The 14,499-nt window shown below is 38.3% G+C and overlaps 2 protein-coding genes across 7 annotated transcripts; one reads left to right on the top strand and one right to left on the bottom strand.

Moving 5' to 3' along the window:
- Positions 1 to 773: 773 nt before the first annotated feature.
- Positions 774 to 9,740, bottom strand: gtpbp1 (GTP binding protein 1). Of its 5 annotated transcripts, XR_006250478.1 has the most exons (14): positions 9,269 to 9,740; positions 7,638 to 7,749; positions 7,374 to 7,554; positions 6,803 to 7,151; positions 6,279 to 6,402; positions 6,074 to 6,188; positions 5,838 to 5,982; positions 5,580 to 5,762; positions 4,948 to 5,083; positions 4,691 to 4,869; positions 3,409 to 3,573; positions 3,093 to 3,131; positions 1,086 to 1,956; positions 774 to 944 (listed from the first exon to the last, which is right to left on the bottom strand). XR_006250478.1 is itself a non-coding variant. In XM_043235143.1 (13 exons), exons 1-13 carry the CDS (start codon positions 9,455 to 9,457, stop codon positions 1,858 to 1,860), a joined length of 2,016 nt encoding a protein of 671 aa, XP_043091078.1. In that variant the 5' UTR covers positions 9,458 to 9,740; the 3' UTR covers positions 774 to 1,857. The 5 variants fall into 5 exon arrangements, 4 of the variants coding, with proteins under 4 accessions (XP_043091078.1, XP_043091080.1, XP_043091079.1 ...); XM_043235143.1 differs by having other exon boundaries at positions 774 to 1,956; XM_043235145.1 differs by having other exon boundaries at positions 774 to 1,956; positions 3,409 to 3,519.
- On the top strand, positions 7,790 to 14,427 carry si:dkey-283b1.7 (brorin). Of its 2 annotated transcripts, XM_043235148.1 has the most exons (4): positions 7,790 to 8,855; positions 11,611 to 12,031; positions 12,505 to 12,634; positions 13,343 to 14,427. In XM_043235148.1, the coding sequence occupies exons 2-4, from the start codon at positions 11,666 to 11,668 to the stop codon at positions 13,591 to 13,593; spliced, it is 747 nt and encodes a 248-aa protein (XP_043091083.1). In that variant the 5' UTR covers positions 7,790 to 8,855; positions 11,611 to 11,665; the 3' UTR covers positions 13,594 to 14,427. The 2 variants fall into 2 exon arrangements, with proteins under 2 accessions (XP_043091083.1, XP_043091082.1); XM_043235147.1 differs by lacking the exon at positions 7,790 to 8,855 and having other exon boundaries at positions 11,514 to 12,031.
- Positions 14,428 to 14,499: the final 72 nt, after the last annotated feature.

The raw sequence follows: 14,499 nt of genomic DNA, 5'->3' as shown, positions 1-14,499 counted from the left end.
TTTCAGGCATAGATGCCTTCCTGCAACCTAGCTTTAACTAGACACCTGCATGTCAAGAAAACCAGTCACTTTCCTGGGCTACAATGCAGAAAGGGATTATTTCTAAAAAAAAAAAAAAAAATGTTGGGTATAGGCTTGGTTCTACTCCCTGTGGTTGACTGAATTGAGGCAGGACTGGAGTCTATTGTAAGAAAGGACTGATTTTAAAGGGATAATTCCCTTTAAATTCTGTCATTTAGTAACCTGGTTTTTCCAAACATTTTAAACAAGATAATTCAGACTATGGATAAACGGTCCACATTGATTTCCATTATATGGGGAAAAAAATAAATGTAATTTTTATTTTGTGTTTAACAGAACAAAGACACTTATACAGGCTTAGAACAAATGATAACATTTTTTCAGTGAACTAACCCTTTAAGCAGACTCAAAGGTATTTCTGATGAAAGAAAACACTGGAAGACTGAGTTAAGATATTTTAATACATTTTTAGTGAAACATGCATAATTAAGTATTCACAATAAAAATAAATTAAATTATAAAATAGGGTTAATTTTCAGTTCGATGTCAACTAGCAGCTAAATTATTTATTGCGTAAGGAAAATAAATGTAAAATGCTGGACATCAGTAACGGTGTGCAACACGGATCCCTGCTCCATCTTTAATTCTACAAAGAGCGATTTGGTTAAAAAAAAAAAAAAAAAGTTTGAAGACCCCCAGACTAGGTAGCCAAACTCAGCAAAACTAGCATAACAAGAGTCACACACTGCTTATATTGTGAACATCAGTTTATTTGTATATTGGTAGTGAAAAATGAGTTTCACATGTAAACGCAGAGAATGGTCCAGGTATCATGTTGCAGGGTGTGAATACTAAAGCTCAATGAACAGTAAAACCATCTGAAAGAAATTACAGCAAGTGTTCTGAAGGCCTATAGATCACAGCTGGGAAAAAAAAAAAAAAAAAAGAGGTTAAGACATTTTTTTCTTAAGAACAACTGGCACTGGTTTGTAAAGTTTCCCAATCACGCACTATTATACACTTTTTATAACCTTAAGATCTACATTCTGTTCTTCGTCCCTTACTTCATGTATATTTCACTGGGTAGTCTGAAGCATCTTATTTGATAAAGAGTATGTTTCCAGAAGCTGATCCAAGTCTGTCCAGGTCTGATAACGCTCGAGCGATTTGTTCAGCTTGACCAAGGATCTGGGGGGGAAGTGTAAATAAACTGTAATACGAGGTAATTAGCAATGAGTGCGATTAGATTTCGAAGCGCGTTTAATTGCCAATTCGCATTTCACACTAAACTAGCTGCCAGCAAACGTTGCGGTCACAGTGTCTTCAAACCCCCAATGAATTCAGGTCATAACACCCACCATCCGGTTCTCGTCGTCATGGTCCACAATAACAATGCTAAATCAAATTCGACGCAAATGTGTGTCCTGTTAAAAGTCCCTTAAAAACTGTTAGCTAAACGAAGAGTTCAGCCGCCAGAGCCTTACATCATTTCCAATGGGATTATCCTAAAAAAGGTGATAAGAATGACAGCCACAGAGCAAGTACGTGATGTCACGTTCAGCAAGAAGAAACGGACTTCCAAGTTTATCCTTCTTTAGTTGACGTTTACAGCCAGAACCGAACCGCTATGCAATATGTGTCCTATGGTCTCAATATCTACGGTATGTACAGTCTACGAACGCACGCACGTCTTACAATAAATTAAAATTCACAAAACAATGTGCATGTTGGTTCTGTGAGCTCTTATGCCTGATCATCGAAGTGGTCTGGTCCATGTGGGCAGGTGAAAGGCCAGAGTAAAACATGGAGGGTGAGCTGGACACTTGAAGGGGGGGTTTAGCAGCCCCCGACCGCACCAGCGAGGGTCACTGTGGTGTTGCTTTGAGGTTTGCCTTTGTGCCGCTGACCTCCTCGTCTTCTACCTCCAGACTTTGGCTTCAAGAAGAAAGCAGAAGGGAAGTTATAAGATGATGGTTGACTTCCAAACTTTACACTTGACCCTGATATTAAAACATTTACCACTTCGTACTGTATTATACAAAATGTATATAATACTATAAAATAGTAATAGTAAAATAATATATTTTACTATTATGGTAACACTTTACAATGCGGTTCATTAGTTAACAACATTAATAAACGTTAACTAAGAATGAACATTGGCGTTAACTAGGATTAATAAGTGCTTAATTTAAGCGGGTGCTAATTCGTTATTAAAATCGTAAGTTGTAACAATGCACTGAGAAGATGAATAAACAATGAACTGCATTTTCATCTACTAAGATTAATGGTGTAATAAATGCATCGTTCATTTTTTTGTTCATGTTAGTACTTTAGTAAATAACTGTAAAGTCTTACCTCTATTATATTTCACTATATTAACATTTTATAAAATATCGACATGAAATATAGTAATGGTAATAAGCAGCAGTACAGAATAATTACACAGGAAGTACAGAAAATTGTTTACCTGGTTAACAGTTAACATAAAACTAAAACCATGAACTGAAATTAAATAATTAAAACATTAGTTGCTGAGGCAACATTTCTGTTTTTAAGAATTAGAACTGAAAGAAAAACTATACTGCCAAAAAAATAATAATAATAATTTTAATAATTGCTAAAAATCGTATATAAAAATATTTATATAAACTTCACGTGTAAATATATACACACACACACAATGTTCTTCTAAATCTTTAAAATACAACAAAAATCGCTAAATGTCACTTGCATAATAATAATAATAATAATAATAATAATAATAAAAACAAGAACAACACCACTATTTTAGCAAATTTCAACTAATTTGAAATTCTGCTAATTTGTTTTCTGTCAGCCAAACAGATCACTATAACTGCCCAAAAACATCACACAAACTACTAGACTTCCTGTCAACTTCCAAACTAGTGAATATTAAACACGACACCCTCTCGGTCACAAGCCTCACTCATTCCCATGCCACAGTCTCATCATGCACTGTGCTTTCAGGATGCTGAGACTCTATAAACAGCACAGTTCCTGTGAGGGGTCTTGGCAATGAGTGAGTCACTTGCCGTCCCTCGCTTTACCTTGTTCTCTTTGTTTTGAGGGTCTTCCTCCATTTCTGTCTGAAGCAGTAAGAAGTGTGAAACAAAAAGGTAAACGAAAGCAAAAACGGAGCAATTTATGAGGAGTAAAGAGGGACGTAATGACAGCACGACAGAAGAGCACGATGTAGGTGAGGCAAAGCAAATATTGCATGCCAGAGTAAAAAAAACAACAACAAAAAAACAGGTGGATTGGAGGGAAGGAAAAAGCGATAGAAAGCTGTTAGACCAGACAGATCAGATTAGCAGTACTCATGAATGGGAGCAGAGCACAGGTTATATGTAGTGTTGTTATTACCTGTTGCGGTAGGTTTTGCTGAGCGGCTGGCGACCCTGTGCTAGCGCTCTCCTCGCCGGACGGGGCCACTCCATCCTCTCTTCTAGCCGGGGCTTTCTTTGTTGACTGCATCTTGATTTGGGGAGGTTTAGAGTTTGACGGCTGATTATTTGTTGACAAAAGCAACTGCAAGCCAAAACAACGAAAGTGATGAACTAGCCGGAAAATACTAATGCTGCTAATGTAAAAAAAAAAAAAAAGAAAGTTAAACGCAGTCAAGGATTATGACTGGACTGTGATTAATCATGATTAAATACCTGTAAACGTGTTGAAATAAAAAAATGCTTGACAAACTACCTCCAACAGCAATGAGACATAATCCTTATTATTCTTTTAGTTATTCTTCTTTTTATTCAGCCTTTATTCGGGGCAATAAATCATTTTTTATCATTTACTGTTAAAATATGCTATTTATAGTATTTGTATGGCTGCACAAATTATTATGCATTCTCTCGAGCAGCGGAGGGCGCTGAAGAGCCAAACACAGCAGTTACCGTAGAAACGCGCAAACTACATTTTCTTTAAAATTAATTAAATATCCATTGAGATATTTGTATTTTCAGTGGTGTTTATCACAGAGCAAAATACTTTCATATTTAGCCCCAATAGGCTTTTTATTTTAAAAAAATATGTTATTATTCTGTCACACTTTACATTAGGGCTTCATTATTTTCCATTAGTTAAATTCTTCTAAACATTTATTAATCTTAGGATATTAAAATAATTAACAACATTTTGTTAAAAATCAAAGTAATTATAAACTGTTGTACAACTGTTTTTTTGTTTTGTTTTATGAACTCAACCTTGCATAAACTCAGAGTTGTATTATTTTTAACAAAAATAAGCTACATTTGCTACAAAAGTTTGTTAATTCAAAATTAAATGCATTTAAAGTTACTTAATGATATCCTACTGCAAAGTACTAGATATTGGTCTTAAAATTGGTGTAAAATATTTACCTTTATTAATGTCTTGTGCATTGCTTTGTCATATTTAAGTGTTCATATACGTTTGTTATGAGGAAATAAAGGTATTAAACCTAATATACTATATTAGGACAACACTTTTTTCAACTAAAATTCAAATCATGATAAGACCGTACACCATGATAAAAGCATTAGCAATTAATCACAACATATTTAATACCGGCATATGCCTAACTCTGTCATTTTTCCCTCAAATTTTTTTGTGCTGGAAAACCATGACCCTGGCAACACTGGTTCTCTGTACCCTTATCACACACCTTCGTGATGGTGCCCACAGCTTTAGTTCTTCCCTCTCTGAACACAAGCCTCTGGTCTATGTGCAGGTACTCTGGGGTTTTAATGAAGCGGAAGTGTACGGTAGCTTTGTCTCCTGTTCGTAAGCAGTCTCTGGTCATGGAGAGGATTGTGGCTGTTTGTCTGATGCTACCGCAGTGCACTGTGGGAAGGAGAGGAACGGTTAGAGACAAATCTCACATATTTGCACTTAGAGGTTTTCAAGTGCATGTTATCTCACCCATTGCTTGATATCTAGGCGAGATGGTCGTCGGATGATGTAAAACTAGTATCTCGGCCTCAAACTCCCAGTATGCCTGCGGGTTTAATCGTGGAGACACCATCACCATGCCCTTCCTTATTGAGGAGCGCTTGATCTGAAGGACAGAGAAATGAGGAGGAATGGTGTAATGAACAACAAGATATACGAGATCCTATTCAGTTTTTTAATGCGTCTGTCAGAAGATTCAAATGATTCACTGAACGACTCACTTACTGAGCGAATCCATTTCAGAGCAAATCGCTTGCAAACAATTGTCTGACTGATGGAAGCGGCCTACTGCATTTTTGCTTTGATCATCATGACGAATATGATCCATATGTAGTGTGTCATAAAAATGCAATTTTCTCAGCTTTTGGCTCAAAATGTTACTTTAAAAAAGTTTTTTTTTTTTTTATATATAGATGTATTGAATATCTGAACATACAGTACAACAAACTATTCTGTGGGCAATGAATTCTGAGGGAAAATGATTGATAAATGCTGGTGGTGGCTGGCAAATTTTGCTTTAAAAAAATAAACACTGACGGGGAAAGAGTTCATTTGGCTCCTACATATTTAATTCAGTTTAGTTTGGAGCCCACAACACATACCTTTTTCAGAGCAAAAGAAGCCGTCTGTCCACCACGGACCTCTTTCACAGGCATCCTCTTGCGGTGAATGGATTTGACAGTGATGGGGAGGAAAGCGCCCAAAGGGTCTGGTCCAAGAAGCAGAGTGTCATTGAGTCGAATCAGCCCTCGTAACGTGGTCCCAGAAACTACTGTTCCTACACCCTGTCCAAAAACAATTGCACGATTGAGAGAGGGGACACAAATTAATAGGCAAACGGACACGGACAGCGTGCTTACTGGTACTGAATAGGTGTCGTCTATCTGGAACTCAGCGGGCTCGTGGTCTTTGAATGAGCTTCTGGAGGAAAGCAGGTTCAGGAACATCTTTAGTAGGTCCATGTTTTCTCCTGTGACGTTAGAGATCTGGAAAATGGGGCATATTCTACAAAACAAACAAATGTATGTGAGTCTGGAGAATTGAGAACTGAGCTAACAGTCAGAGATGGGCAAAAATGTGTATAGTGGGGCATCACCTCTCAGAACTGAAATTGGATGCTGTGACGATGACATCATCTTTGTTCTGGACCAGGACGGGGATCTTTCTGCATCCTGGAGACTTTAAAATCTTCTGCAGGAGCTTCAAGGTCTCTGAAAAGACGGTGTTACATTAGTGTATGGCTGCACCTACAGCTTTCCATAATTTACAGCCAATTAAGCGAAGGCGTCGTTGTGGTTCACCTTGAAGAATATTAGCTGGACACATGTCAATCTTTGTAACCACCACAAAGACAGGGACATTGAGAGCTAATGCCAAACCCAGGTGCTCTTTGGTCATGCCAACAATTCCTGCATTACTTCCAATCTGTGCAAAAGAAAGAAATAAAGATGTCAATGATCATTAGAGCACTCTGGTCTCATGAATGTGCTTCCAACGAGAAGTTTAGTCCAAACGTATGCCGCATTTTAGCCCAAATTCACATCTCAAGGAAATGTTTATTAAAATGCATTTTAATCAGAACTAAAATGTTTTAGTTTTTAAAGATTAATGAAATAATAATTTAAAATGGACTATTTTAACTAGTATTTGCTGTGCTTGTTGGAGTAACGAGTTATTGGTTAAGTAACATGCCAATGACAGACTATTAAAAATTAATTGTGAGAAACAGCGAGTACAGCCATTTCTAATGTGGCTCCCTCAAACTCATATTTGGTTAGGATGCTATGAAGTATCGAGGCAGCTCACTGAAACTGAAAGCCCGTACCATCAGCATGCAGAAATCGGGCAGATGGCCGGTCATTCCAAACACAGTCGTCTTCAAGTACTTCTCATGTCCAGCAAGATCAATAAAGGTAATGACTTTAGAAGATTTCTCGCAGATCTTGGTCCAATCCAGGCTGCCTCCGTGACTGTCAGGTTTGTTGACTACCTGTCCTTCTTGATCAAATCCCAGTATGTCATTGCCCACGCTGCTGGTGCGTCCACTCTCCATTTCATGTTTGTGCCTGAAGAGCTTCTGTCGTGCGAAGCCACGTCCATTATCCAGTTCTCCGTGAGTCAGCACACCCAGCAGAGTGCTCTTCCCAGCATCCACGTTCCCCACTACAGCCACCCTGAGGAAAACACCATCATGACTTTGAGTTATTAATGCAAAATGGTCATAGTCGATGTGATTAAAAGCTTCTATGAACTTGGAAGACATTAAAAATGCCTCTTTAATATAATCATCATGAATCATTGATATGCTACACTACAGTTCGAAAGATTCTGGTAGGTACGTTTTTGAAAGACGTCTCTGATATAGTTGCGACGGTGAGGAAATGTTCATCACTCACCTGACCTCCAGGAAGTCAGCTTCTCCCACTCGTCGGCGAATAAGGTAATCTCTGACCTGGCCGCCGGCTTCGGCACGCTCTCTCAACAGGATGAGGTCTGCCTCAATCTGTTCACACATGGACCTTACCGTGGCCACAGACGCCTGCATATCACTCTCATTCATGCCATAGTCTCCTCCATCTAAAAGAGTGAGAGACAAGCTAGTGGGTATTTTTTTTTAATAAAATAAAATGAGCCTCAAGTCTTTTATCTCGGTTTCTCACCTGAACCCACCCCCAAGACATAGATGGTCTCCCCGCAGCCCTCGTCCATCCTCTCACGCAGCTGCCGTAGTAGCAAGTCATACTGTTCCCCGTTGGGACTGACCAGAGCTAGCTATAATACATAATAAATACATTAAACTGCGGAACAGCATTCCTTCTGTTTGTTTTGTTGCGGTCATAAATACAGTACAAAGGCTCGGTCTGACTCAACACCAGTGTAACTAGAACAAAGTCATCAATGGACGTGAAGGACAGAGTTGCTTGGCTTTACTTCATGTTACATCAGTTGTTGTGAGGAGTAATGTTACACAAGCTTCATGCAAAACACACAAAAACAGATCCTCCCCTCAGTCTGAAACTGTCTGATTAATGATAAGAAAGCAGCTGCCACAGCAGAAAACGTGAGTCATCTGCCCTGGTTCCCACATCCATCAAAGTTGAGCACTGGTGCATATGTAGACCTTAAACTAGTATATGAATAGTTGACGTGTCGAGCAGGGGTCATGTGGTGGCATGCTATACATATTCTAAACTGTTTAAGACAACATTTTTCTAAATCTTATTTAAATATAATACATGTACTTATAGCACCTCTTAATAACTGAAATACTACATGTACGATTTGTACAATTGTACTATTGAGACGCAGGTACTATTACTTATTTCTTAGCTATTAGTAACCATGCCAATGAACACACAAACACATACAAATATTATATAGTAACATTAAAAAATTAAGAACCTAAATTTGTTATTTAAAATGTAATTACATGCATATAATAAATAGCTACTAATGATATTAAAATGAAAGCTAGTTCCTCGGTTGTAAAATAACTATTAAAACACATACTACCTTATTATTAGTGTTCAATATTCAGAGGTAATCTTGACAGGTTGATTATTTTAGTAACAAAGCCATTATAATGTTTGCATTTTTAAGTAGTTTTTCTCCCTCATTTTTATTTTAAATTGGTTACATTGGTAATTCTCTTGTATATTTTTGTCATATGAATTAGTCTAGCTTTAGATATTTTAGTACATCAAGGAAGTAAAGTTTGTTCATTGTTTACGTGGTGTTTAAACTTTGGGACCATGAACAAAAAAAGTTGTCAATATATGAAACAGACTTCCTCATTCTCTGATCTATGGATCTCCTCCGTGTCTCCCTCCTTTACTTCTAAAGGGAAATCCCTCTGTGTTGCGCTAATATTTCATCAGGTATTGTGAGGTTGTCATTTCTTCACATCTGTCACGCAAATTGTCCATATTTCATTCATTGGAATTAATGCAGATTTCCAGTCTTTAATCAACTTGCTTTACAGCTAAACCCCCACAAAGACGGATAAATCGGAAAGCCATGTTTTAATACTGCACTACGACAGGTGCATATGATACAGAAGACAAGAAATTTGTTTTAAAAATGTCGCTAAAAATAGCCGGGTTAGCTTAGGTTAGGTTAACAGATGCAAACACTCACTGGTCAGCTCGTAAAACAGTGAAAATATCAAACAGGAGAGAAAATGAAATAACACGATTGTCAGTTCGAAATTCCAACATGTAGGCACAGTACTAATAATATACATTTACGCATTAATCTACTACGACTATGCTGACTCTGTTTTGAGGCCTACCTTGCTGGAGAAATCAATACCGAGATCCACGGCCTCGCCGTTGAACATCTCCCCGTCCTCGAAGCCCTCCGCCCCGTCATCCTCGCCGCATCCCCGCGCCGGAGCAAACATGCTAGCTGGGACCACAGACTCTGGTAAACCCATGGAACCGGGATTAAAACCCGGATCTGTCGTCGTTGCTGATGCCATATCTGAGGCAGCAGTCTTTAAAATCAAGCTAAAACAACTTTAAAACGATGCGGATTTTGGGGGGACAATTGTAAGCTGATACAGCACAAACACATTCAGACTGTAACGCCGCTCGCCACTAGGCTAAAACCTGCTGCGTCGAGATAAACAAGTATCACGACATATTACTGGTATTACAATAGCGCGCTAAGCTGATAATAGAGTACGCCGAGGTCTGGCCACCTGTCACTATGCACGTTCAAATGTTTAGTTTAAAATTGTTAAGAAAATGAGTCATGTGTGTTTTTCTTCTCCTCATGAATTATTAATCAGAGGTCCTGGCCAATCATTTTCTCCAGAATTAAAATCACGTGTCTTGCTGACCAATGAAAGTTCGTGGGCGGTGCATGTCATTACTAATAAAATATAATTACAATGCAAATGATGCAACTTTTAGTTGTAAAGTCGCAAGGCTCATTTTGGTGGATACATACTTTGACAGAAAAAAAAAAAAAAAAATATATATATATATATATATATATATATATATATATATATATATATATATATATAATTGAAAAAATAAAGAATATAGCGTGCTATTTAACGAGTAGAGTTAGTAGAACACGTGCATTTTAGTTGACAGCCTTCATTACGCAGATGTTTAGTAACTCTGTATACACGTGCTACGTGTAATAAAACGTGTAACGAGATTATTATACATAAAAGAGTCAGCAGAATTTCATGCTTGAGTAATCTAATTGTACTAAATCACGAAATGTATCAGCATTAATCTGAGTGATCTTAAATTAACAATGTATTATTACACCCCTTTCAGATGATATTTAAATCTTTTGATCGTCTCACATACTAAAGCTAAGCAAATGTAAGTATAGTACTGTATAATGTTTATTTCAGAAGTATTTTATTTGTGATAAAATACTTGCTGGATGATCAAATCACTTTAGGACCTTGAAGCTATAAAGGCAACGTTTTAAATGCTTGGGTCTTAGCATGTGACACTTCAACCAAAGTTAAAATATTCAATAAATTCTTGAGTCAAGAAGTAAAAGTAACTGGACTGTAATCTAGAGGGTTCAGCTGAACCCTTTTAACCTAAAATATTTACCTCAAGTACTCCCTAAGTAATTAATACTTCAAAAGTGTAATATCATATTGACATGGTTCTCTTATATCAATTAACAGACACATGACACGCATGTTAACTTAATGTTTTTATAATAATAAATTATTTAGTATAATTTTGTAAATACAATTTAATTAGCTTTTTAATTAAACCCCCACAGCAGACGTAGTCCAGTTTGAATGTGAAAAAAGGCAGCATCTTTAGTACTTATCCAGGTCTTACTGAGCCAAGATGCAGTGACACACTTTAGCAGAGATAGTATTTATGGGCTGGTGAGGTGCTCGGTGGACATGGTCCTCCAAAAAAAACAAAAGAGCAACGAACAGAACAATATAATGTCTGACACAAAGAAAGTGCTCTGTCAGCATAGTTGATAGACATCAGAGGGAGACTTTTTAAGGGATCCCTGGCTGAACTTATAATTCTTTCCCTTACAATTCAAGCAAGAGATGTTAGTTCTTAAAAATGTTAAGATAAAAAATGATTCATTAGAAGTCAGTAGCGCTCAGTATCAGATTACTAAATGGTTCCAAGTCTGGGACAGTTTGTTTATTTCACGTTTTAAAATACAAAGCAAGCCAGAGTTACATGAAATGTACATATAAGGAGCTCGGATCCTTTGAACGTGGTGCATTTCATTAATTTGACCAGTAGATGTCGAAAAATGAATAAAAGTAGTGTAATCTGATAAAGATTCAATTAGACTTGAAGTTAACGCAACCATTTCTGTAAAGCTCTTCACGTGAGATGCATGTAACCTACCCCGGGCCATGTGTGCATCCGGGCACCACTTCCACAATATTTAAGGGAAAAGTCTTTAGGAATAGTTTTAAAAACATTATAAAATATTTTATTTATTCTAAAGTGTAACACAAACTAACACAAACGTGCCTAACTTAATAACCTAAAAAATAATGCAAATAAAAAGTTTTCTTATCGAAGCCACCCTTAACACAAAAACACAGTTGCCTGCAAGCTTGTCTGGTGGCATTCAGAGGAGGGTCATTTTCTCTTGTGTATGTCACAGGGCATACGTTTATGCACTGCCCCACGCGCATGATGACAATCCAGACCTCAACGTAATGCCGGTAAGGATGAGATCCCTCGTCCTTTGCATCTCGTTTGCACTCCAGTGCTTCGTTCTCCAAAGCGCATCAGAGTATTCTTCAAAATCCGAGCTGGAGTACGAATTCGGCGACTATCGCGGCAAGTTCTGCATCGACGACCAAGGTTTTGTTTACAGCATCGGAGAGGTCTATTACCCGAGCTCCACAGCGTGTCCCTGCACCTGCACAGAGGATGGACCCGTGTGTGTCCGACCCAAGTGCCCGCGTATACACCCGAGATGCACTCGCATCAAATACAGGTCCTGCTGCCCCGTGTGTGAAGCTGTCAGTAAAGTCTGCGTGTACGGCGGGAAAACTTACAGAATGCTGGAGGAATTTAGGGTGAGTCCATGCATTTATTAAGTACTCTGCGTGGACGTTATAGTGGCTTCCGTTTTGACAGCTTTTTCCACTAACGAAATCGCTACAGCTGATGGTAACCTTTCGCGTGGTTTTGTTTGATCGCAACACTGTTCGTTTTTCAGGAAAATCTAGAGAATGCAACAAAACGTAGCAGACACTAGTGAGTCTTACTTACCCCCTAAATTGTACATGTTAGTACTTATACATTGAAATACCCAGTAAAAGTTGTTTATCTAGTAAAATGGTATCTGCTATCTTATATATCTAGTATTTTCTAAAGTGTACACGACTGGAAAAAAAAAGTGTTTTAAGTATAAAGAAAACATTTTAGAGTAATCAATATCTGAGGCGTTGACAAAATAATGGATTCCCCTGGCCTGTCAATCAATATGCCCTCAATTCATTAAAAAAGTGTATAATCCAGAGTGATTCTTTGTTCCTGTTTTAAACAGCTGTCACCCTGTGAGCGCTGCCGGTGCGAAGTCAACAGAGAAGTTTACTGCACCATATCCGGCTGCCCTGCCTTACATTGTGTGAATCCTGTATACGAACCCAACCATTGCTGTCCCGTGTGTAAAAATGGTGAGAGTTTTTACACGTGCAGCACCTCAAACACATGCATCTTTTAAGATCGGTCTGTGTTCCGGGAGGCCTGTAAGGTCGTGTTCAGACGATCAAAAATGAAGTTTCGTCGATGATGGCTTGAGCCCTCGCCTCTTGTTTCTGATTGATTCCTGCTCGATTACTGCATAGTTCATGGTGATGTCATGGAAAAATAATGATGCAATGGAATTGTTTGATGGATTGCTTACTACCATGCCGTCTATAAATAGGAACTAGTTCACGACATGCTGGGATAGCGCAGGCACTATGGGGCATTGGGCCATCCCTGACAGCAGAAGGCATGAGGTGGACAGATTGTGTGTGATAGATTGTGTATGTAATGTTTATATAGAATCGGGTAAGTAATTTGTACAGATTTCACAACAAAAGAGGCTGTATATGCAAAATACGTAATGTGTGTATGCCTGGCAACTTCTATATGAGATCAATCTATCAGTTAGAGGTTAAAGGGATGCTTCACCCAAAAATTTTTAACATTTTTAACATAGTCATCCTCATGCTGTTCCAAACCTGCGTGACTTTATTTATTCTGGAGAACACAAAAGAAGAATCTTACACTGAAGACGTCGTACAGGTTTGGAATGACATTCATTTTTGGGTGAACTATCCCTACGAGAGAAGCTCTAATTCGAAGCCCTTCATTCTCTTCGTGTCTGTTTCTCATAGGGCCAAACTGCTTTGCTGGAAACCGCGTGATCTCGGCTGGAGAGCGCGTCGAGATTGACGAGCAGACGGTGTGTTTCTGCACCTACCGGGACGGAACGTGGCAGACGCACCCTCACGCTACCTGCGAGGAGCGCCAGCGAGCAGACAATGAAGCCACCGACTCCGACGGCACATCTAAACAGATGGAGGAGCAGGAGATGGAGAAAGAGAAAGAGAGAGTGTTCTTTCCCAGGTTGGATGCCATCCCGTGAAGCGAAGTGTGCCTGGCAGCAGCTCTCCTGACAGGCAGGAGGGGATGCAGAGCACCGTGCAGGTGTCTGTGCCCAGGGTAAACACAACCTGCGCTGGGATAACTGCCAATGCTGACCTCTCTAGCCAACCTCACCACCCCCTCCATCCTGACCCAGATCGGCAACCCACTGACAAGCAACATGCACTAATAAAATGTTCCATTATTATACACGGCACACTTGTTGTTCAGAAATTAGGAGTCTGTAATGCTGATAATTCAGTTTTGCCATCACAGGAATAAATGACATTTTAAAATATGTTCAAATAGAAAGTAGTTATTTTAAATTGCAATGATATTTCACAATATCGCTTTCTTTGTGATCAACCAAATGCAGGTTGAGACTCACTTAAAACATTTTCAAATCTTACAGACGCCACATTTTTGAATGGTAGCTTAAATATGTGTATATTACTGTATATCACGTTGTCCACTTCTTACAAAGATGCAATATAAATTAAATATGGAGCATTGTATTCCCCATTTTCCCAACTCATTTTAGATGCAAGTTGTGTTAATGGGCACATTGCATACTTTTAAAGTTAATGAAAATAGTTTGATGTTTAAACGATTTATTCCATGTCCCATATGCCACTTTGATTAACAACTTCAATGTTCGTTCCAAACTAATACTGAAAATATCATACTGTATATGTAACCAGTAAAATTATGTTCTCCTTTAAGAAGATTAACCTTCTTGTTTAAAAAAGAAGTGGAGCATGCAATAAGAAACATATTTTCAAAGGGCTGGTCAAATGGAAACATAATTAGAGTATTAAAGTCATCTCAGGTTTCACTATTTTCTCTTTGTCTCGTTATTTAAAAATCTGAATAAATTCATATTCAGTGTTTTGCAGGTTTTAACAGT

This window comes from Puntigrus tetrazona, chromosome 3 (genome assembly GCF_018831695.1).
Source record: "Puntigrus tetrazona isolate hp1 chromosome 3, ASM1883169v1, whole genome shotgun sequence".
Classification (NCBI taxonomy): domain Eukaryota; kingdom Metazoa; phylum Chordata; class Actinopteri; order Cypriniformes; family Cyprinidae; genus Puntigrus; species Puntigrus tetrazona.
This window is presented reverse-complemented; position numbering and strand designations above follow the sequence as displayed.